The sequence below is a fragment of the Anguilla rostrata genome, chromosome 8 (genome assembly GCF_018555375.3).
Source record: "Anguilla rostrata isolate EN2019 chromosome 8, ASM1855537v3, whole genome shotgun sequence".
In the NCBI taxonomy this organism is placed as follows: domain Eukaryota; kingdom Metazoa; phylum Chordata; class Actinopteri; order Anguilliformes; family Anguillidae; genus Anguilla; species Anguilla rostrata.
This window is the reverse complement of record NC_057940.1, coordinates 52,971,463-52,995,122: the sequence shown is the minus strand read 5'-3', so window position 1 is coordinate 52,995,122 and position 23,660 is coordinate 52,971,463. Positions and strand designations below refer to the sequence as shown.

Sequence of the window (23,660 nt, the reverse complement as noted above, 5' to 3'; positions counted from 1 at the left end):
ATCCAATGGTTTTGTGCTGAAAACACGGTGCAATATCACTGCTCTGCAAAGTTGCAGTAAGTTGGACATTGGCTTCATTGCCTTCTGCATGTTTTATGGTCATACCAAATTGTTATAGAATGATCATAAGAACATCACTTTGGTCTGTGCGTTATGGAGTGGAATGAAAATTACCTAAAAGTCTGAAGGAAATGCACAGGAACCCCCAGATGATTTCTCATTTGGCCCTTGCAGGTGAAACTGTGTCTTGGACTGCATTTTTATATGGCGCTTTTATCCAAAGCGCTTTACAATTGATGCCTCTCATTCACCCATTCACACAGACACTCACACACGGACTGTGAAAGGCTGCCATGCAAGGTACCAGTCAGCTCATTGGGAGCAGTTAGAGGTTAGGTGTCTTGCTCAGGGACACTTCGACATGCCCAGGGCGGTTGATCGAACTGGCAACCCTCTGACTGCCAGACAACCGTTCTTACATCCTGAGCTGTGTCGCACCTATGTCTTATACATTTGTGTGCACGGGAGAGAGCAAATGCTCCCATTCTCAAAAAGCATTGCCTCTTTCGTCTAATTTCTCATTCCCTTCTTCATCTTCGACACCTGTGTCCAGTGCTGCTGCTTTATTGCTGATGCAGTTTCATAATTTAGATATTTCAAGTTTCAAAGCTGCAAAGCCAAGACTCTTCACCCAGCTGAGCATCTCCAGGTCAGACCTGCTCTAGGTGTGCTGCTCCAGGTCAGACCTGCTCTAGCTGTGCTGCTCCAGGTCAGACCAGCTCTAGGTGTGCTGCTCCAGGTCAGACCTGCTCTAGGTGTGCTGCTCCAGGTCAGACCTGCTCTAGGTGTGCTGCTCCAGGTCAGACCTGCTCTAGGTGTGCTGCTCCAGGTCAGACTGCTTAGTGTGCTGCTCCAGGTCAGACCTGCTCTAGTGTGCTGCCCAGGTCAGACCTGCTCTAGGTGTGCTGCTCTCAGGTGTGTGCTGCTCCAGGTCAGACCTGCTCTAGGTGTGCTGCTCCAGGTCAGACCTGCTCTAGGTGTGCTGCTCCAGGTCAGACCAGCTCTAGGTGTGCTGCTCCAGGTCAGACCGCCTAGCTGGCTGCTCCAGGTCAGGTCACGTCTCGTCGACGTCATGGCTGCCAGCACCAGCCTGCGCGAACACTGCAAGAGGAGCACAAAGAGTCGGCAGGGGAACAGGGGACGCTCAGAGGAAGGCACGAGAACCAAAACCGGGTGTGGGAAAGAGAGGGGTCGGTGGACGCGTTTTGTTTATTATTCTTAGGGAGGACACAATGTGCTCTTTATCCAGCCCCGCAACAGAGGCAGTGCTGTAATGCAGTCGCTGTAAAAAGAACAGAACGCATATGTGCTTGTGCGGAGTGGGGGGATGGGGGATGGGGGGTGGGGGGGGGGGGTGATGGGGGGGATTGGTTCCTGTGCATTTTTGTCAAACAAAGACTCTTTTATGTCCTCATCCTGTTGCACTGATTTAGGGAAACCTGGGGAACGTTGCTGTTTCTCTCCCATAATGCTTCTGTTCTGTTTCCCATAAGGCCATTCTGTGCCCTGTATTCCGCAGTGCCAGCACAGGGGAATCGCTGCATTTGTTAACACTGCACAGCTGGGATGGTGTGGTCCCTGCTGCGAACCACTGCGGCCTGCATATATAATTCATGTGGCACGACTTTATCATTTCGCTTTTAATTATTTAAATAGCTGGGTTACTTTAGTGCCCGGCGTTTCCCTGGGACTCCCTGATTGGACACAGCTGCAGCACAGAATAACATTTTTAGAAAATAAAAGCTTCATATGTTTGAAAATTAATTACTGGTTGTCGCGCTGTCTCCCTGCATTTCTAAGCCAACACAGAATCTTTCCAGTGTCTCTATGACAACTCGTACCCTTCCTTATGTCTCTAAAATGGCAACAGTTCTTCCCTGTGTCTCTGTCACAATGCATAACCTTTTCAGTCTCCATGCCAACCGATTCTTCCCTGTGTCTCTGTAACAACACGTCCTTTCTTATGTCTCCAAGAAGACAACAGTTCTCTGTGTTCCAATGCAACACATAACCGTCAATATATTCTGTAACAAAACTCATTTTACACTTAACTCTGCAGAAGATCGTAAGAAGCATCTTCAGTCGTTACTGTGTTTTGCAGAACTCAGAATGACGTGGGAGATTCAAGACCAGTCAACCAGTCCCCTCCCTAGAGACCAATACTGTGTAAATCTTCCAAAACCGATAACGCTACCTTCACTTTATGTGTTGGTATTGTAGTGGTTTAACATATGTAATTGTTCAGGTAGGTTTTATCTCTAATTGCCTGAATGTATACAGGTAATTGTTCGGGTTAGTTTAGTCTATAATTACCTTTTATGATGACTACTTTCCTAAATGTTTGATTCGCTACCAAGAGAACCAGTGTATTTCACAATGTGCAGTGCCAACTCATTTTTGCATAGAAGTTTTTTGGTGTCTAAATACCTTTAGGAGTCTTAATGTGTTGCCAGACCATTGCCATTTGCAGCACAAGGTCGTCCACTTTATTTATAACATCAATATGTTATTTGTAATTATTTGTAATTTTGTACAAGCGCTATACCTATAAACATGTACACTCGCTGGTCTGGGAATGTTGTTATCCAGAACGGACACTTAGGCACATTATTCAGGTGAATGCGCTTATGTTATGGTTAAGTTGCCCTGGATACGCATATCCTCTAAACCAATGTAATTCAAAATGATCTTGCCTGCAAGCAAACCAAGACAATGCAGTTTGCTAGCAAGTTAAAACGGTCCCATAGCCAGTTGCACACTGTAGGCTACAGAAGTTTGTTTTATGTTCCCCGCCATTGATGCAGTTGCATAACTAACTTGCTGGTTGTACAGCCATCTGAATGGAAAACTAACTACAGCAAACACATGACAGGCTACAATGCTATTGGTTTACTTCGCAAGCTAGCACAGAAACCCCCATCGTATCATGTGCACATGCAGTGTAAATGATAAATGGTAAATGGACTGCATTTATATAGCTCTTTTATCCAAAGCGCTTTACAATTGATTCCTCTCATTCGCCAGAGCAGTTAGGGGTTAGGTGTCTTGCTCAAGGACACTTCGACACAGCCAGGGCGGGGTTTGAACCGGCAACCCTCCAACTGCCAGACAATCGGTCTTACCTCCTGAGCTATGTCGCCCCCAGTGTCTGGGTCACGAGAGAGCACGGTTCTAAAAATAATGCTGTATTACAGTGTGGGCAATTAGCATATCCGCAGCGACGTACAATGAGTGCAAATGAAGAAAAGGCCCAGATTCAAAAATCACCAACATCCTGCTAGCGATTCATGAGAGCACTGGTCGGACCATGACACCCCGGTGACAGGTGATCAATCTGTTTTCCCTCGAATGAACAGGAAAAAGGGAAGGTAGAGAGAGGATCTTTTTGGGACAGGGGAATATAAGGTAGACGGGGAAAATGTGGAAGATGGGAAGTGGAATCAGGGTGGAGAAAAAGAAGGGGGGGAGGGGTTGCCATGATCACAGTCATACCCTTCCTGTCTGGATGAGTTTCCACCATATAAATAACAACCCTTCACTCAGGAGCAGCACGGGCGTCTCTCTGAAAATGTCCCGTCGCCTGATTCTGCGCCGCTGATGTGTGTATCGTGCGAAACGGACAGAAAATGACAAACGGCAAACGAAATGAACACTTAAATGCAAAAATAACTTTTAATAACTCAGCACAGTTTTCCAACAAAATAAGTGAAAGAGGCAGTGTTTGGTTATCTCCGCTGAAACTGATATCTTCCCTTTCGCTGACTTGCGCCGTGTGACCTGCGGGATACCGGTAAGGCAGAATTGTTGAGGTTTTGTGGACGGGCTGAAGACCGCGTGGACAGCGACCCCGCCTTCAGCCCTGAGCCCGTTAGCTGTGCGCTAGCAGGCCATGACAGCTTCTCTCTACCTCAGACGAAAAAGGTTATTAGATTGGTTTAGTCGGAAGAATAATGTTAATGTTAATCATCGTCCAAAAAAAAACAGCACAGGTGAGAAGACCCTGAATGGACAGGTAAGAAGGAAACAAGACTATCCACAAAATTCAGGAAAAGGTTCCTCAGGACACACACAAGCACACACACACACACACAACCTCACGCTGACTCTCCCTCCTGTACACAGACAGACACACACACATACCTCACACTGACTTTCCCTCCCGTACACACACACACACACACAACCTCACACTGACTCCCTCCTGTACACAGACAGACACACACACACACAACCTCACACTGACTTTCCCTCCCGTACACAGACACACGCACACACACAACCTCACACTGACTTTCCCTCCCGTACACAGACACACGCACACACACAACCTCACACTGACTTTGCCTCCCATACACAGACACACGCGCACACACAACCTCACACTGACTTTGCCTCCCGTACACAGACAGACACACACACACAACCTCACACTGACTTTCCCTCCCGTACAGACAGACACACACACACACACACACAACCTCACACTGACTCTCCCTCCCGTACACAGACAGACACACACACACAACCTCACACTGACTCTCCCTCCTGTACACACAGACACACACACACACACACACACACACACAACCTCACACCGACTCTCCCTCCTGTACACAGACAGACACACACACACACACACAACCTCACACTGAGGCTCTCCCTCCGTACACACACACACACACACACACACACACACAAACACACACACGCACGCACACACACGCACGCACACACACACACACACAGGTATTAAGACCCGTGAACGGGGTCGTCCTCGCTCAGTCGAGTCACAGTGCCACACTTTTGTAAACAGTTCACCGGGATGCCCTTAGACCGAGCGTCACCTCATCACCCAAGCCCCTCGAAGAGATACGCTGCAGCGAATCCCCATCAGGATGCCCCGTTACTCATTTCAACCCACATGCACACTCAACCATGCAGAAAATCGACCGGCTTTGGACCCAGTTACTCCCAAAGTTGTGCTTCCTCGGGGGTCTGTCCCGCCTACCCGCGCGCTTTGGGGTACACGTGCCTAGGTGTGTCAGAGAACGGTAAACGACGGTAGACTGTATGTACAGATGGGGGGGGGGGTGTCTGTTGTGTACATCTTTCAATATCCCCAATATGAGGGGGGTAGGAGTGGAAAAAAGGATAAATCTACAAAAAAACCCACAGTCCTGCCAGGACTAAGCAAACCGATCTCCCCCCCCACCCCACCCCCACCCCCACCCAAGTTGAAGGTACACCCCCCCCCCCTCCCCTCCCAGTGAGATATAGGGAGTGGTTTTACATTAATGCAAAGCATTTCACAACTTTTCTGGCTAACCAACTCAAGAATGGGTTTAAAATCAGTGTGCAGGGATCCCACCCCCGGCAATATGCAAACAAACAGGGTGGATCCTGAGGAGATTTGGGAAGGGGGGGGGAGAGGGAGGTGGAGGCGGAGGGGGAGGGGGACGGTGGGGGCTGTTCTTTACAGTGCTGTAGCTCCCCCTACTGGCTGACGGGGTCCCTTTTACTTGTATTTAGTGATTTGTAAAATGATTCTTTTTTTTTTTTTTTTTTTGCTCCAGGTTTTCCCGTCTGTGTCCCACACAGGTCCCGGGACAGGGCAGGCTGCTTCCCCCAGGTCCCCCCGTCCCGCTCACAGACAGTGCCTATGGCTTCTTTTTTCGTCGCATGCAAAAGGGACCGAGGGTACAGCCCCCTTCTCTCTCTCTCTCTCTCTCTCTCGCTCGCTCGATCTCCGGTTTCCGCGGCTACATGGCGCTCCTCGGGGCCCCGTTCTGGGCGATGGCCTTGGGGCTGGGGGTCCCGAGCTGCGGCAGGCCCGTCCTCTGGGCGGACATCCCCACCTCAAACACCTCCTGTATGGCCTTGCGAAAGCAGTGGAAGTTGTAGTCTATAAGACCTGCGGCCAAAGACAGCGGAGAAACGGCGTGAGCACCGCGGCGTCGTTCACCCTTTCAGACTCTTAACATAATCCCCATCAGCCAATCAGAACTGAGCACCCCCTCCGGCCCGGCCAATCCCGTGCTTGCTCGCTCGCTCACCCTTCCGCTCGAAGCTCTCCTCTCGGAGGATGCACACCAGGGCCAGGAACTTGGTCACCTCCTTCAGGTAGAGCACCGTGGTGTTGTTGAGTTTGATGATGGCCAGCGATTCCTTATCGTAGGCACTGCCGCTGCCATCTTCCCTCAAGCTGGAACACATGACCACACGGGGACGGCCAATCACAACACAGAAATACCCACCACAGCCAAGAATGTTCTTAACCGCAGTAAAACTGGAGCATGTTGGGGAACTTTGCTGGTTGTGTAACACACACACACAAAAGGTGCAATGTTTTAAACCTGGTAAGGGACAAAAAATACCCAGCAATAACAGCACAATGACCATTCTTCACATCTCACCGTGTCACTGGACCGGAGATGCTTATAAAATTTCCGAAGTGTTTTCATAACTCATCCGAAAAATGCGCTGCTGAACACAAAGCAAATTGGGCTTCCTCGTGCAGGACCGGGGAAGGGCCCGGGAAGGAACAAGGGAAGGAACCGGGAAGGAACAGGGAAGGAACCGGGAAGGACCTGGGAGCTGAGGGCGTGTCCAGCGTACGTCGCAGGAAGTACATCACAGGAAGTGCACGCAAAGCGCCCCGCTGCTCACCCGTAGATGCAGGACACGTCGATGACCACGTCGATCATGTCACAGCACAGCTCGTAGGACTGCATGTCCACCGGCAGGCTGTCAGTGGCGATGTAGATCTTGCTCACCACGTCGAACAGGAAGGCCTTCTCTATCCCCGAATTCTGCCGGAGACAGAGACAGAGACGGGTATTACACTGTACCTGTGGCCGGGTTGGCTGATGCAGTTCATTTATTAAATCAAAACGTCCTGCTTGACCTGACCTACTCACTATGTGCACACCTGTGATACATTCCACACAGAGAGCAGTTATATTAAGCGTCCTAAAGTAACAACAGCGCAAAACAAAAAGATCAGGCTCTAAAATACCACCTAGTTTGGCAGAAAGAGCCTTTGAGCCACTTCAACAAGTAAGAGCGAACAGATCCAGGGAAATCTAAATGCTGCATGAAGTTCCCAACTGCTAATACATCTGAAAAGCTACCTATCAGTTCTAGAAACAATTTTAATTGTAATACAATTTAACTGTCATAATATGAGGCTGCCAATGGGAAGTCCTGTCACGGTTTCCATGTGCAGTTTTATGACTGTCTAAGTGGGGAGGTTCTTTTCAGTTGGAATCACTTCCAAGATGGCGGACATATAAGGCCAATTGCAGAGGGGGGGGGGAGATATGATATCACAAAGAGTGGCCAAATCAAAACACTTCACCCTGTTAACTGTGCAAATCCCCATAGCCCCAAGGACTTCCGGCACAGGAGCAGACAAACAGTGACATTGGGTGGGGGGGCGGGGGGGGTGGCAGGGCCCTGAAATCTGTGCTTCCTGACACAGATTCCACCACTAGGGGGCAGACAGTGCATGCTCACTCCAGTGGGCGGGAACTGCCAGGACACGGGTCACCTGATTGACGGGCGGGACTCACAGATATGAAGATGTTCAGGAGGTTTTCCAGAGTTGGGAGCTGAGGGAGGAGCTTCTGGACGACTTTACTGAAAGCCTCAAATATCGAATGGTCGTAGATGCTCGTCAGGTACAGGCTGAAACACACAAAGTTAGACAGGACATTTATCCCTCTGAAGAGTAGGTTTTGTGTGTAAATATATGTAGGCAAGATACAGGGTAAGGTAAGGGCGCTGGATTCAGCCTACGAAACTGACCTGAGGTGCAGCTTGTCCAGGCTGGCATCCGCTAGGTCATCGTTGGCCCTCTGGTGGATGTCTCTCTGGGTCTCGATCTTGTGGTCGTCAGACAAGCCGTCCACTTTGTGGATGAAGACCTCAAAGTTAATCTCAGGATTGACCCGGTAGGCTCTGGACACTGTGAGGTGGAGTCTTCCCAGCGCCTCCACGTAATCGTCCTGTGCACACACACACACACGACCACACACGCACAAACACACACAAATTTATGCTGCAAATTGTACTCTCAACCCAGAATGCAATGGCTCCCCCAGTGGGATGAATAAAGGCATACTGTTACAATACTATGTCGTCCCAACCCAACAGATGAGCTCACCTGGGCATCGATAACAAAGATCAAAGCACCGGTCCCTCTGAAGATCATCTCATAGTCGAAGGCAGGGTCAAAGAAGTCCACCTGACCAGGAAAGTCCCAGATCTGGAAGTTGACGAAGGAGGTGCTGGAGACATCGTCCTTGTAGATCTTGTTGGTGCTCTCCAAGAAGAGCGTCTCATTGGGGGACATCTTGTGGAACACCACCTGCCAGAGAGAGTCAGTTCAGCCAGCCCACCTCAAGCATCCCCGTGCCCTCAATCTGACAGGGGTGGAGGGTGGGAGAGAAGCTAGCCGCAGTCATAGCTGTGAGCTCCCTATCTCTCTTCAGGCAGGTGCTGAAGTTCTGCCTCTGCAGACATTTCTCTCCACCTAGACCCCCTTAAAGCCCTGAAACAAGTTTTGAATTACAGCCACAGTTGGAGCACTTTCTCCTCTGGCAAGCACCCATTTCGTTAAAGCTCATTCTGTTCTATTGTAAGTACGGTATTTGTGCGTGTAATATCTCGTTTCTTTTCACTCTTGTTGTGGCCGAGACTTATCAGCTTAAATGGCATTCAATATGTACAGTGTTGCTGTCCTTTGGTGCTTGTAGTTAGCCTTGATGTTATTTATACCTCAGGTCGTTTGCCTAATAATGGTGTTAAATAACTTTGAACAAAACGAGCCTGCCAAATGAGGAAATATATTCGTACAGGCTTATGCAGGCAGCTTACGTACGCAGTGTGCATATTCACGCAATCTACGGGATCTCATCGACAGCACGACAAAAACGTTTAGTAAAATTTGGCAACCCCTTCTCCGAAGAACACAGAATAACTAGGGCTATATTTTTTACTGAACATCACGGGTACTTTTGTGTTTAAATGAGATATATTTATTATTAATAAAGGTCTATAATCACTGGCCTGTTGACTCCACAGACAGTCTCGCAAGCTGAAGAATAATTTCGCCGAAGTTCAGTGAAGCATGCAGAGATTCTGAACACAGAAGTATCCAACAGCTAACCGGACTAGCCCGATGACAAATGTCAGCACATGCTGGCATACAGTTAACTAACCCCCATGGGACAAAGCAGGTGCCTAAAACAAGATACCAGGGCACACGCTATTATAATGACGTGTAAGGTTATTCTAGTTAACTCGTGTTTCTATCCAGGCTACCTTCTGTATTGACGATTTGCCGCTTCGTCGTAATCCCATCAACAGTATCCTTGGTTTGCTGTCGGAAGATGTCGAACCCTCCTCGATATCGGTCTCCTCCACTCCATACCCAAAGTCTTTAGGGAATGAGTCCACCCTGAAACTATCGGACTCATTCGACATTTTGACCCGACGCAAAGCTTGTTTCCCCGATCCTCGGACCTCGATCCCACTTTCGATTAGTTGTACTCCTGAATTCCCCCCAAACCAGAAACCATAACCCTATTAACTACTACCATAACAAGCATTAGAAATGGCCAATAGCCATAATAAAAATGAAAGCGAGAGCGATAATAAACAATGAAAAAACTCCCTATCTTCTTGAAATATTTAGTGTTCCTGTTTCTTGCCCAGCAATTTTGCGCTTACTTCCACCTCCTCTTCTCCGATTGGTCACTTTTCTGAAAGTTTGATAAGTTGATTGGCTTGTGACCACGTCAATCCGGAAAACCATATCATGGGGTCGTTCATCCCGTGTCATATGTTTGCAGTCACATGACTGAACCACCTAGCCGTGTAGTGGGGCGTGTTTCTGAGGCAAATGATAATGAACTGAAGTTCTCCCTTCATCGTAAAGCGCGACTGGTCCGAGTAGTTTTCACAGCTAGTGGCTTTTACCACAAACAGCAGGTGATTCCACTAATTTGGCAAGCGGGTAGTTCTTATAACAATGTTAATAATGTAGCTTCGCGCCTTTATCGCATGCCTGCCTGATTTACAGTCGAAATATATGCTATTGTGAGGGGAACCATCAAATCAGTTAACACATTTTATTTCCATTTGTCCATTTCCCGTAGTTACCGCTTGTTAATTTTGCACAGCCGAGCGATGAGTCGTTAAAAAGCGGCGCGTGCTCACTTGTAGACTTATCTTCAGCTGATTATGTCGATAGTTAGCACCGGTGCTGAAACTGCCTGATTTATCGACATGGCGCATTATAGAGTAAGTGCAGTACTTTGTTTATAAATATTTTGAGGAACTATTTCGCATTTACTCGCTATAATTCCCGTCTGTTCGCAATGCCCACGCTTGCGGACAAACTCAGTTTCCTGAGTTTGAAATTTATTTGTTCTACTAATTGGAGTGATAAGTTGGCTTGTTAGGCTATGCAAGCATACGTCTTACGTTATTTGCATTTGTGTGCCTTGCATTTCGTTGTAGTTGTTCTCCAGGTTATAAGGCTAACGTGTAAAATTGAAGGCATAATCGACATTCTATTCAATAGGCGTAGCCTAATATATCAGTCTATAAATATGAAATGCATTCTCTCTGCGGCTCGTGTCCACTGAACAATTTTATCTTAAGGAAATGGCCGTTTCTTGCAGGCTTCTGAATCCAGACGGGAACAGTTCCGAAGGTACCTGGAAAAGGCTGGTGTCCTTGACAGCCTGACCAGTGGTAGGATCCATTGGAAAATTCCATAATAATGCAACATTGGCAATGATGTTCGTTGTCGTGCTACAATTTGCTATGGCCTTGAAAAAAGCAGTGTTTTCACTTATCCGTTACTTGCAGTGTTGGTAGCGCTGTACGAAGAAAATGATAAACCCATCAACGCTTCGGAGTATCCTTTGATAAACTCGTAAAAACTGAGTGACAGGTTTTTATACTTTTTTTTTTTTTTTTTTTAAAGAAAGCTTGCCTCCCGAACATCGCCCTTGATTTGCATTCAATTCATTGAGTTATCGATTAGAAAGGGCCACAGAATTAAACAGACTTTTTGTCAGCCACAGGATGCGGCTGCTTGTGACCTTTCATTAAACAGTTTTTTTCCACTAACCTCTCAGAATTGAATAGAAACCTCATGTAGGACTCTCACACACAGTTTGACAAGTTTTTTTTATTATTAGCAAAAACAAGTGAAAATGAGTTTTCGGGTGAACCCTATCCTTAACACGAGTGCTAGTTTCTTGAAGCGGCACCTCGGGTTGTCCGGCCCCGCGCCAGCAGAGGCGGAGAAGCTTCGCTCGGAGATGATGGAGGTCCAGCAGCAATACGAGCGTCTCCTGGAGGAGAACAGAGGACTGAAAAATAGGGTGTGCTTCTGTTTTAGAAGGCTTGATGGCTCGCGCATATTGTTCTGATGAACACCGTTAACCTGTTCTTTCCTCTGTCCTTCTCTTTAGCTTTTGCAGTATGAACCAGCACAAGAAGGAGCGACTCTGTAGTGCCGATTAGCTCCGAGAACGCTCACTGTTAACATGGGACACCACTGGAAATAAAGGATACACTTTTTTTTATTTGTGTTAAGTGTTCATTTGAGGATTTTGGGTTCTGTCTGGAATGTCCTTTGGAGTGTACAAGTACTTTTTTCAAGTAATGTTTATCTGAATTAAACACATTTGCACAAAATGGTTGTCAAACCCTCAAATCATTTGCTAAAGATCTTTAGCAGTGCAGTTCCTTTTGGATGGTAATTTCTCAGTTTAGAAGCACATAAAAATTGTGGTCACCTGCTTTCTGACTGTTTGCAACAAGGCATGCCTACTGCTGTTGTCAACATCTCGTATGTTAATTTAGGTTATATCGACTTAGTGGCATACCCCACTGCAAATGTGTTCTCAGTATGGAGGCACATGGGCCTACTTGCACATCAGTATGAGTTCGCTATCGATGCAAATCAATCTCCTGCTGCATACCGCTCCTGATGCAGCGTACAGCTGGCTTTTCGGTGCGTCTCGTGTTTGCCCATGTGACCGATTATGTAATGTTCGATCGATGAATGCGATTTAATCAGATCCCTGTCAATCACTGAGTTTGCTATCTGATTCTCCAAGAGGAACTGCATAGACGAGTGAAATGTACAGATGGGGAGAATGTTATTTAACATTAGTTATATGCTGGCTTCATTCATGTTTTTTAAAAAAAAATGATTATAAAGAAAATGAGTATTTAATAGCAGGTGAGTACTTGTTTCCCAGCCCCACAAATTTATACTGTGTATAATGCACAGTACCGTAGTATTCAGTGTATAAAACCCCCCAGCCCTCTCGTTTACAGCATATAATAAAACTCAGTTTTCAGTTCTGCTACTTCAGTGCTTTTTCAGGATGGAAGACATCTGCAGCACAGTGACCTGAAAGAGAACAGAACAAGTTGAATGTATTTATGTTGCGGTCTGGCACTATGCCTTGGAGAGAGAGGGGGGAAAAAAAAGTTAGGTTAAAGCCAGACCTGGGTCAAATGCGTATTTGTTTTGGATTCAAATACTTTTCTACACTTCTTACTGATCTTGTCTGGTGTATTTGAACCAATGAAATGCTCTCAAAAAGCGCAAACCCCGCCTTCTGGTCATATTGGCAGGCTCAGTTTACGCCAGGCAAGACCAATAGAGCACAGAAAAGTATTTGACTCCAAAACAAATGCGTATTTGACCCAGGTCTGGTTAAAGAGCTTGTATAAGAGTGTATATAAAGTGTGTGGGGGCTTAGCTTTTGTGTGCTGTTTTTTTTTCTCTACTGTTTAGGTTTATGCCTCTACTAAATTTATAAATTCTAAACCTCAGTGTATTGTACTGAGAAGTGTGTATACATGGGAAAAAACCTGAATTGCTATAACTTATTGTTTTGTTAATGTAATCAGTTGATCCCAAATGCTTCAATGCACTGAAAATGCAACACTGTATCCCATGGATCGAAGTGTTCTTTCTTAAAGGTCCTAAAAGGATAATAAAGCAGACCAGATCTACAGCAAAAAAATAAATAAAAATCAATGGTAGGACCATTTTTTAGGACCACATTTTCATTTTTCGTTTGTATTTAGCAGTTGGACAGAATCTTATTTCTTCCACCACCCTTTTTGTTTTAACAGACAGGTCCGCAGCAATCACTGCATTACTTAGCGCGTCATTACGAGCAGCAGGCGAAAGCATTTTCAAATTCATGGAGCCAAACTACTTGAGCGTTGTCGGAGTGAGACTGACATGTCGTGCTCGCTGCCGGAAATTCCCCCACCGTGACGATGTCAGAACCATGATGTCACATTTCAGGGACGTGCCCAAATCCAAGGGTGTGTCCCGTTACTTTTCCCTCCTCACCTCCTTTCCTCCACGCCCCCCTCTACCACGCGTCTCCAACCGGGATGTATGTGGAGGAAGGGAGGGGAGGAGACGGGTTTCGAGGCTGCTTTGCCAACACAGTTCTCTTTGCCCATCTCTGCCAATTATTGGGACAGAGGAGGGAGGAAGGGACACCGAGATCAGTTTCTGGGGCACGGAGGAGACAAGGTGGTAGTAGAGGAAAGGAGGATACCTTTTTTGAGTATTAGGACGCACCCAATTTGTCCATAAAGACACCGATGGATTTTGTGACCCCCCTACTATCCCTACTCTTAGGCCAGGGGTGCACAACACCACTCCTGCAGGGTCTGTGGGTACGCTGCTTTTTTTCCAGCCCGATTTTCAAAATGGCTGAACGCGTCAGTGCCAGGTTCACTCCAATATTGTACCAAAGTCAAAGGCTTTCACCAAGAACATTTCTGCAGCCTACTGCCGCAGTTCGTCATGACTGCATCAAAAACATTTCAGATCAAATAAACCAGCCGATTAAATAAGAGCAGTAGTCGACGTCACATCCCCGAAAACAGAACGAGTCTGGTTGTGCACCCCTGACCAGCCCCCCCACCCCCCCCCTCGTGAGCTGTGGATGATGAGATGAGGTGTGGCACTAACGCTCAGATCTGCAGGTCGCTGGGGGCTCGCCTGCTGCTGCCGCTACTTGCCAATGACATTCGGCGGTTTGGAGGGAAGGGCTGCGGGCTGCTGTCGCCGTCGTGACTGGGCCTAGACTCGGAGCTGAGGCCCCCGATCGAGTCCGGGCTCTGGGGCCGGCTCAGCCGCTTGAGGTCGGGCTTCGAGGCGGCCCGCGCCCGCCCCGCGGCGAAGCCGCAGCGGGTCGCCAGGGCGCCGGCGCCGCCGAAGCCCTCGCCGTCGGAGCTGTTGCTCTCCTCCACCGTGGAGCAGTTCCAGGGGGCGCTGACCCGCCGCGGCCTCCGGCCCACGCTGAGGAGGAGCGTGGGGCAGGAGGAGGAGGAGGAGTCCGCCGGGAGGGCGGAGCGCCCCGGGACGCCCCCGGGCTCCTCCCGCGGCTCGCTGCCGGGGTGCTCCTCCGAGTCGCCCTGCTTGTCGGTGGGCGGCGACCGCGTCTCGCTGCTGCTGGTGTTGGTTTTGGAGGCGCCGTTGGGCTCGGCGGGGCCGGGCGACGCCTCCTTGAGGAGGACGACGTCCAGGCCCGTCTTGCAGGCGGCGGGGTCGCCCGGGATGGGGACGAAGGTGGAGGAGGTCTCCAGGACGGGGTAGGTGGGTCCGTTGCCCTGCCTCTCCAGCAGGAGGGTGTAGCCGCTGGGCGCGGTGGGGATGGTGGCCTTTCGGCCCGCGCACACCTGGTGCACCACCGAGTTCTTCTTGGACCGGCTGACGCAGTAGTCGTCCAGGTCGTCCCGCAGGTGCGGGTAGTAGTCCAGCAGGCCCTTCTTCAGCCTCTTGTAGCCCAGGTGCAGGATCTCCAGGATGTTGAGGAAGAGGGAGACGGCGGCGATGCACTGCATGAACACCATGAAGACGCTCTTCTCCGTGGGGCGGGACACGAAGCAGTCGACGGCGTTGGGGCAGGGCTCGCGCTCGCACTTGTAGAGCGGCTCCAGGCGGAAGCCGTAGAGCAGGTACTGGCCCAGCATGAAGCCCACCTCCACGGCGGAGCGGGTCAGGATGTGCGCCACGTAGGTGCGCAGGAGCGAGCCGCGCAGCGGCGCCTTGTTCAGCCGGCCCTGCTCCAGCTGCCGCAGCTCCCTCTCCAGCCGCCGCCGCGCCTCCGCGGGCTCCGCCTCCGCCGCCTCCAGCTCCCGCCGGAGCTGCGCCTTCCGCCGCTGCCGCTCCTTCTCCAGGGCGCGCAGCTGGTACAGGGCGTGGCCCATGTAGACCAGCGAGGGCGAGGACACGAAGATGACCTGCAGCACCCAGTAGCGGATGAGCGAGACGGGGAAGGCGCGGTCGTAGCACACGTTGCGGCAGCCCGGCTGCTCCGTGTTGCAGACGAAGTGCGACTGCTCGTCGTTCCACACGTCCTCCGCCGCCACGCCCAGCACCAGCATGCGGAAGACGAAGAGGATGGTCAGCCAGATCTTGCCCACCATGGTGGAGTGGATGTGCACCTCCTCCAAGATCCCGCCCAGGAAGTTCCAGTCCCCCATCGTCACACCGCTGGGGCTGCTGGGGAAAACGGAGGGAACAACGACGAAAGGAAAGAATTGAGGACACTGAAAGTAGGACGGAACAAAAACGATAGTAGGGTCGACAATATAAAACTTCTGAAAAATTCCTTCACCAGGGACTGCAGATTCCCTCATAAAACATTAATTTCAGACCTCTTTCAGAGTACTGGAATTGAGGTAATATTCCTAGACAGAATTTAAGGCCACGATGTTTAACTACAAATTCATTGTCCTCTCCAAACTGGGGATCGTGGGTCCATATACCACAGTAGTATACATTTAAATAAGTCAAAGCATTTAACTCAATTTCCAGAGCAGATAGCTTGTAATAATAAATTAGGTTTGAATCCAGATGCCTTGCCTACTGTTATCCTGGGAACACAACAGTAAGAATCGCCTATTTGCATATTTATAGATTCTGCCATTCTCAATGAGGGTAAAGGTGTAGAAATACTACTAAGCCATTTTCAGTAGTTCATTGAACTTTTTTTGGTGAAAAACAACATATTAAACAGATGATTATTCAGTATAGAATATTTTTAAAGGTTTTTAAATATATCTGGATGGTTACTTTAATAAATAAAGTTGTAAACAGTTACTTGTGCATGAACACAAACTGTTTTCTATATTGTATTAGATGTGAATTGTTTGTGCGCCTATGTGTTACAGTAAGAGGATAATGTCATTGGCTAAATTCAAGTACAAATGGAAACGCTGCAAATCTTAACAGCAAAATCAACAATGAACTCAACTGTTTCAGTATAACAGAACAACCAGTTCCAAGTCGTTCAACTGAATGGTGGCAGAATTCACTCCAGATTTTAATTCTGCTAAATATATAAATGCTTTAAATAGTAAATTACAGATCACAAAAGAGATAAAAAACCATCTTTCTCTGAAAATACGAAAACGCGTGTAGGCTATTGATTTATAAACCATACGCAGATAGACCTACTATACATTTAAATAGTTACCTTTTCAAATACTGAGAGACATTTTTATTTCTAATAAATATATGCTGCCTTTCATGGCCTGAGATGTCAGTTTAATGGTCGATTAAAGTGTGAAAATAACATCTTCCCTCGAATTAAAATTCTTGCATATTTTGTTTTTACAAACTTTCAATTGACAGTTATTTCAGATTCACAGCACATTCGTGCACATTTCCACTCTTAAAATACAGACTTAGCACATGCTTAGATTGAAACAGCTGCATGACAGCAAAAACGTACCTTTCATTTGTGAAATAGAATGTATATATACAGACATTTCGTATCTGGACACCTCTTGAGGTAATTTAATCCAAGGCACGCCATCCTAAAATTGTTACGAAGAAAAGTGGCCAGAAATAACACCTCCTTACGGAAGGATGACTCCCGGGGAATGTGATTTGAGGATTCCATCAAAATGAAGAGGTCTGTCACGTTGCGTGAGAACTTATAAACAACCAGCAGAAATCAATGTGCAAATCGTTGCCACTTAACTTGCAGCGGTATGAACCGAGAGCGGGGTGCTACAAACCCCCGCGGGCTATGTAGGCGAAACCGGGCCGCCAAAATATTCAAAATCGTTGTTTCCCATCTGTAGTTCGGTACTGGGATTTCGTTAGATCAGCCGAACTGCGGTGCCCCCCCATCTCTGTCCAGAGGCATAGAAGGGGGGGGGGGGTGCTGGACTGAGGGGCGAGCGACCAAAATTCCTAACCACCCTTGCAGTTATTTCACATAAGTAGTGGTACACCAGTAATTATGAATCTTTTTTTTTTTTTCGGAGACAGTATAAATAAATCCAACTCAAAGCTGATAGGCACATTTGAATGAAAAGGAGTCTATAGAAATAACGCGAGGGACGCTATTTACGTTATTTCCTGACAAATGACAAATGGCCTGAAGTCTGCCAGCTAGACCTGTTGTAGCTGAACTCTCTGAGGTAAGAAACAGTCATCAAACACCATCTCAGCTGTTACACAGGATGGGAGCCACTGGCATAATCTGCTTATTCCGTTATTTAGTCATTCTAAAGTTAAAATTTAGGCTGAACCACACCCCCCACACCTACAGCTCGGTGTACTGTAGGATGCTATAGTACTTTCTGCATCCCGAAGTGGTTTTGGACCTAAAGCAAGAGCCTACACAGCTGATGTGGGAAGTCCCATCGTGGAGAGGAAGAGGCTCACGGTTAACTTACCCAGAAGCCCCTCCTCAGGAGAAGTCAGCTGCCGATGTCCATCACTTCTTGTCCAGTCAGCACAGGCCTCTCCTCCGGCCTCTGTGACCCGGGGTTTTCTGAAACCGTTCAGCAGTTTCGTGCTGCATTTGAAAGACTGAGTTTAGACGCAGGGGTGCACAACAAGGGCCAATCCATTTCAGGATTTTGTGCCAACGTTTCCCAACATTTATTGAATTGGCCCAATCATATCTTTGTCTGACATGTGTATAGGCAACAGCTAGAGTCACAGTCTGCAAGTGCATCCTAGAGATTTCACTGTGCTCAAGCACAGGAGTGAAGCAGCGTAGTTTATAGAGCTGTAAGAAATGGTAATCGGTTGGAACAAAAACCAGCACGCAGATCAGCCCTCCAGGACCGGAGTTGCACACCCCTGGTTTAGAGGTTGGAGATTTTGAGTACAATAAGTGGTGTTTACATGTTTGCACACACACACATGCACACACATGCACACGTTTGCACACGTGAAGCCCCTGAATTTTCCACAACCGCACTGTTCTTTTAGATCAATGAATTGCCCCTGCCGGCCAATCAATCGGTCACGTCCCATTTCACACTTGGATGGGTCCCTCCGAAAGTAATTAAATTAAAAGTTCTTCCCAGCAGCGGCGATCTGTTTTTTTTTTTTTTTTGTTGCTCCACTTAGAGGAAATCGATGTCCCAGCCTTGTTCAAATTGCTAATTGTACTGGTCCTCCTGGACCGAGCGCCCAACCCAGTCTCTGCATCTGTTCTATTGCTGGGGCCCCATAGTCCCGGACACGCCATTTTGTTCTTTTGAAAAGGGACGAGCCAACCTCTTACATAACATGTCGGCTCAATGTATTATACAGTGAGCGCCATAACGTTTAGGACACAAAGACATACTTTTTTCTTGCTTTGGCTCTGTACTCCACCATTTTAGATTTGCAATTACAGAATTCACATGTGGTTAATGTGCAGATTCTTGGCTTTTATTAAAGGCTATATTTGTACATTTTGGTTCCATCATTTAGAAATGGTTCACTATGTACAGAACTTTTTTTACATAGTACTCCTATTTCAGGGTACCATAATATTTGGGACAAATGGCTGCACAGGTGTTTCTGATAAGTCAGGTGTCTTCAATTGCTCCTTAGTGCAGGTATAAGACAGTTTTTAGTATCTAGACTTAATTGTAGGTTTTTGATTGCCTTTGGAGTCTGTTGCAGGCATTTGTCAACACGAGGACCAGAGTTGTGCCAATAAAAGTCAAGGAAGCCATTATGAGGCTGAGCAATAAGAAAATAATACAGTCAGTGACATTGGCCAAAATCAACTGTTTGGAACATCAGTAAAAAGAAAGAGGGCACTGATGAGCTCTGTAATTGCAAGTGGTCTTATGTAAAAATATAAAAAGTGTGCTAATTTCTACATGGTGAAATACCCTTAAATGAAAGCTGAGAATGCACTTTAATCACATGTGAAGTATTACTGATATCCCTCATGTATAATGCTGACTGGGGTCTTCCACACCGTCTCCCATATGTGAGATGTATTCTCTGCCACAAGAATAGGCAGGGTGCTGCAGTATTACTGATATACCTGGTGTTATTATAATGGTGTGGGAGTATTACTGATATCCCTGGTGTTTAGTTACTAATGTTGTGTGTGGCGAAGTTTAAGGGCTGATTTTCCCTGAGTGTGTATTAGTATTGGTGTTGGGAGTTTCGATATCCTGTATAGATGTGTTGCGATTCGCATCCTGGTTTATGGTTATTATGGATTGGTGTTGCAGTATTAACTGGAACTGATTCCCTGGAGTGTTTCATTATAACTGGGTTTTAAGGGTGTGCAGTATTACTGACATCCCTGGTGATATTACAAAGTTTTTATGGATCCCTATGATTTAACATCTTAGATGTAACATTTAACCTGCAAGATTTAAAATTCAATTCAAGATTCAAGATAAATAAATTACAACAAATAATTTTTTTTACTTCCTCTGCCATTTATTGGCTCTTTAGATTGCACTTAACTTGCATGTTTCCTCTTACAATATTTGCCAATTACAACAGAAACCGCAGAAATCTTAGAGTTAAGGAGATAATCTGGCCCAGAGCCTGGCCCAGAGACTGTAAAAAATAGCCTGGCCTATGAAGTATTTATCTGTTCAATTACAGCCGCTAGAGGACGATACACAGCTATAGTTGGTTTTCGCCCATTCAATAAATGAACCGAAGAAAAAAAAGGAGGACGCGAGAGCTTCCGCGTTGTTTCGCGATGCTTTCACTGCTTCCAGTCTCCGGCAAGGTGGTAATGGTAGAAGCCTTATCAGTACTGAATTAATTTACCCTATATACAACGAACGGGTTTTAATCGCAGACAAGAGCCGGTAAGACTTTAAACATCCGTAACGTGTATTACGGTACATTCGAAGGGGTTGTTAAGGCTGATGTTACACCATGTTAAGGTTTCCTTTTATGTTATGACGGGGTACTACGAATTAGCTTGTCAGGTACTCAAAGTCATGTTTAACTGGCCAGCATGCTCCTAACTAAATGACGAAATGCATACACATCATACACGACGCAACACTCCCGAAACAATTCACCTCTTTGGAGACTAGTCAATCGGTCAGTCAGATGTAGCGGCGTACGGCCCTTTGGAGTTGGCTGGCTTACTCCTGTCTACAGGTTTCAGCGGAACAAGTTGCCACTTTGCGAAGTTAGTTAACAGATTGGTCACTGAAGTTGCGATTGGTTGACGGAGGATGTTAAACGCACTCTTTTAAGATACAGATTAAGACTTCATTTTTGCGTAATGCCTTATGTAATTAATACATAGTATGAGTTAGTAATATATAGAAAATGTATCATGGTCAGAAGTGCAGTGATATCAAATGATGGCAAAAGCGAAGAATAACTGTATTTTTTTTCTCCAGAATGGACGAGTCCACTGATAATCTTGTTAAATTGGAAACCTTGCTGGAAGGATTTTACAGTGATGGCAACTACATGCACGGCTATGTGACAGACGAGACAAGTGTCCACCAAGCAGTAGAAATCTTCCGACGCATCACTGCCACAACGTTCAGTGTCAGGACGTCAACTCCTCTTAATTTTGAACCCAGCAAAGTGGAAAAGGGGAAGTTTACAACTCGTTCAATCAAGTTCACCAAGTCCAGCTGCCCAAACCTTAACGAAGACGGGGTGCCCTTCATGCACGGTGGAAGGAAAATTCTGGAATGTCAGTTCGGGCCTAAAAGGGAACACGAAAAAAAGATGGAGAAGGACGGCGGCGCCGCCGCGATGCCCGGGCTGCAGACCTTGGAAGAGATGGAGCACGACTACACTCCGGCCTGCGGACCCGCGGCCAAAAGGAGGCGGCCGAACACGCGGGGCACGAGGAAGAAGGGGTGCCAGGCGAGGATCTCCATCGTGCAGGTGTGCCGGTTCCCCGAGTACGCGGTGATCGGCAAGAAGTGCGTCAGCATTCAGCAGATCCAGCTGAAGGAGAGGCTGCTGCAGGACCTGCAGGACGAGAGAGACGTGAAGGTCGAGAACAGGTTCTACATCGACCTGCCGCTCGACAGCGCCCATTCCAAACACCCTCCGACGGCTCTGTCCGGCATGGTGCAGACCGTGCACCCGCAGATCATACAGTGGATCGACCAGCTGGTCGGGGAGGGCGTGACAAAGGCCACGGAGATGCAGGGTAAACTGAGGCACCTGGTGAACACCAGGATGTCGGACACGGCCGCCCCCAATTCGCAAGACCGGGGATATTACCCGAAACTGCAAGACATTAAGAACCACATCTACAGGGCAAAAGTAAGGCGGCGCATGACAAATCCGGGTAGCGAGGGCATTGCAGAGCTGGACCAAGACGACGATATCAAGGAACCTCAGTGTGAGCCAGACGACTGTGACGATATCTACGCGGAGGTATTAGTACTAAGACAGCAGGTAAGCGGTCCTTTTTTCAGCTAGGGCATGCAAGAGTGCATGAGCACAGGACGCCATTTAAAGTTCACTGTGCTTCAGTGGGTTGGCACGGTGGTGCAGTGGGTAGCACTGTCGCCTCAGCAAGAAGGTCGTATGGCTTGCAGCATTTCTATGTGGAGTTTGCTCCCACAGTCCAAAGTCCAAAGACATGCAGGTAGGCTAATTGGAGACTCTAGATTGCCCATAGGTATGAGTGTGTGAGTGAATGGTGTGTGGGCCCCGTGATAGATTGGCGACCTGTCCAGGGTGTATTCCTGCCTCTCGCCCAATGCTTGCTGGGATAGGCTCCAGCACCCCCCAGTGACCCTGACCAGGACAAACAGGTATAGACAATGGATGGATGTTTCAGTGGGAGTAATAATGAACACAATGCTCCTACATGACTTGTAATAATCAGTGCAATTGTGAAAATACAACATACAATTTGGTTTCATGCAGTGAGTCGATTTGAAAACTTACTGTCAAGAAGCAAACAGCCTATATGGGCATACATAAGATAACGGATGCATACACGTTGGTCAGCACAGAAACATGCAGGCAGTGCCTGCCAGCGGCGCATGGCATGGCAGCGTGGAAACTGCTCTCCGGCAAACTGTGGAAAATGCGGTCCTGTCGCCTGCAGAGCGCGGGTCGTCCCGACGACGATGGGGCCCTCGGGAGGCAGAGGGAGGAGCTGCTCCTGGAGCTGGAGGTTCTCCGGGACATGGTGCACCAGTGCACCAGCCTGCCCGTGCTGCAGAGGCTGACGGAGGACGCGAGGGCCATGCAGGAGAGAGCCCAGCACTTCCTGGACGTGCCACCGGGGGGCGCTGCTGCTGCCGCCCCCACCTTCGGACTGACCTGAGCTATCAGGCTGTGAACCGCAGGCCCGTCTGCAGCCTCGGGGGACGGGGTGCGCTGAACAAGCGGACTGGCGTTGGGAGAGGGGCAGACTGGCGTTGGGAGAGGGACGGACTGGCAGGTGGGCACAAGGTCGTTGGCCCCAGGGAGGAACTACGTCAGGGGTCCTCAATCTTATCCAAAAAGGGCCGGTGTGGGTGCCGGCTTTTGTTCCAACTGAGCAGTTACACACCTGATTCTACTAATCAACCACTAGCGTAGTCTTTGCGAAGGACCTTGATTAGTAGAATCAGGTGTCTCACTGCTTGGCTGGAACAAAAGCCTGCACCCACACCGGCCCTTTCTGGATGAGATTGAGGACCTCTGAACTACGTGGACCTCTGAACACACAACCTATTCCAGTGGTTCCCACACCTGTTCCACCGGATCTGCCATCCTGTAGGCTTTTGTTTCAACCCTAATTTGGCACACCTGATTCTACTAATTAGCAGCACAATGCAATCTCTAGCTGTTGAATGAGATGTGCTAGGGTTGGAGTGAAAACCTGTAATACGGTAAATCTCCAGGAACAGGGTTGGGGACCATGGACCAACCCTGCTGGGACACTAAAATGCATGGGTGCAAAACAGGAGCTGATCCGTTTCAGGATCTTCTGCTCTTAATTAAATTAGCTCAATCATAACTTGATTTTACATTTGTACATGCACCAGCCAGACTGCAAGTGTTTTTACTGTGTTCAAGTACAGGAGTGAACCAGAATAGTTTATACTGCTATTTGAAAACGCAGATCATTGTGTCAGTTCATTTGATGGAAGATTTGAATGTTTTACACGTGTATAGTCAAGATTGTGACTCAGTTTTTTATGTAAAAAAAAAAATGTATATATATTTATATATAAAATGCATCTTCGGATTTAAGTTCTGATTCCTTCTTAAGCTGCAAAGCCAAACTTTAAACTGTGCCTTTTTTGGCAAAGACATGGTGCTACATGCAAAATCT

At 47.7% G+C, this 23,660-nt stretch overlaps 4 protein-coding genes across 14 annotated transcripts; 2 read left to right on the top strand and 2 right to left on the bottom strand.

Moving 5' to 3' along the window:
* Positions 1-3,708: 3,708 nt before the first annotated feature.
* Positions 3,709-10,060, bottom strand: LOC135262036 (ras-related GTP-binding protein C-like). Of its 8 annotated transcripts, none has more exons than XM_064348805.1 (9): positions 9,385-10,060; positions 8,225-8,428; positions 7,867-8,066; positions 7,632-7,746; positions 6,727-6,869; positions 6,114-6,262; positions 4,700-5,971; positions 4,240-4,648; positions 3,709-4,200 (listed from the first exon to the last, which is right to left on the bottom strand). In XM_064348805.1, the coding sequence occupies exons 1-7, from the start codon at positions 9,544-9,546 to the stop codon at positions 5,820-5,822; spliced, it is 1,125 nt and encodes a 374-aa protein (XP_064204875.1). In that variant the 5' UTR covers positions 9,547-10,060; the 3' UTR covers positions 3,709-4,200; positions 4,240-4,648; positions 4,700-5,819. The 8 variants fall into 8 exon arrangements, with proteins under 8 accessions (XP_064204875.1, XP_064204876.1, XP_064204877.1 ...); XM_064348806.1 differs by having other exon boundaries at positions 3,709-4,153; positions 4,245-4,648; XM_064348807.1 differs by having other exon boundaries at positions 4,268-4,648.
* A 66-nt stretch (positions 10,061-10,126) lies between these two features.
* On the top strand, positions 10,127-11,775 carry LOC135262037 (c-Myc-binding protein-like). 2 transcript variants are annotated; one of them, XM_064348813.1, is made up of 5 exons: positions 10,127-10,365; positions 10,749-10,821; positions 10,939-10,987; positions 11,324-11,459; positions 11,550-11,775. In XM_064348813.1, the coding sequence occupies exons 1-5, from the start codon at positions 10,351-10,353 to the stop codon at positions 11,589-11,591; spliced, it is 315 nt and encodes a 104-aa protein (XP_064204883.1). In that variant the 5' UTR covers positions 10,127-10,350; the 3' UTR covers positions 11,592-11,775. The 2 variants fall into 2 exon arrangements, with proteins under 2 accessions (XP_064204883.1, XP_064204885.1); XM_064348815.1 differs by having other exon boundaries at positions 10,147-10,365; positions 11,330-11,459.
* LOC135262035 (gap junction alpha-9 protein-like) lies at positions 11,563-15,616 on the bottom strand. The gene is made up of 2 exons (XM_064348803.1): positions 14,093-15,616; positions 11,563-12,499 (listed from the first exon to the last, which is right to left on the bottom strand). The coding sequence occupies exon 1, from the start codon at positions 15,607-15,609 to the stop codon at positions 14,095-14,097; it is 1,515 nt and encodes a 504-aa protein (XP_064204873.1). The 5' UTR covers positions 15,610-15,616; the 3' UTR covers positions 11,563-12,499; positions 14,093-14,094.
* Positions 15,617-19,965: 4,349 nt separating this feature from the next.
* Positions 19,966-23,565, top strand: LOC135262033 (calcium-responsive transcription factor-like). 3 transcript variants are annotated; one of them, XM_064348801.1, is made up of 4 exons: positions 19,966-20,208; positions 20,758-21,781; positions 22,049-22,143; positions 22,443-23,565. In XM_064348801.1, the coding sequence occupies exons 2-4, from the start codon at positions 20,759-20,761 to the stop codon at positions 22,564-22,566; spliced, it is 1,242 nt and encodes a 413-aa protein (XP_064204871.1). In that variant the 5' UTR covers positions 19,966-20,208; position 20,758; the 3' UTR covers positions 22,567-23,565. The 3 variants fall into 3 exon arrangements, with proteins under 3 accessions (XP_064204871.1, XP_064204869.1, XP_064204870.1); XM_064348799.1 differs by lacking the exon at positions 22,049-22,143; XM_064348800.1 differs by lacking the exons at positions 19,966-20,208; positions 22,049-22,143 and adding an exon at positions 20,271-20,540.
* Positions 23,566-23,660: the final 95 nt, after the last annotated feature.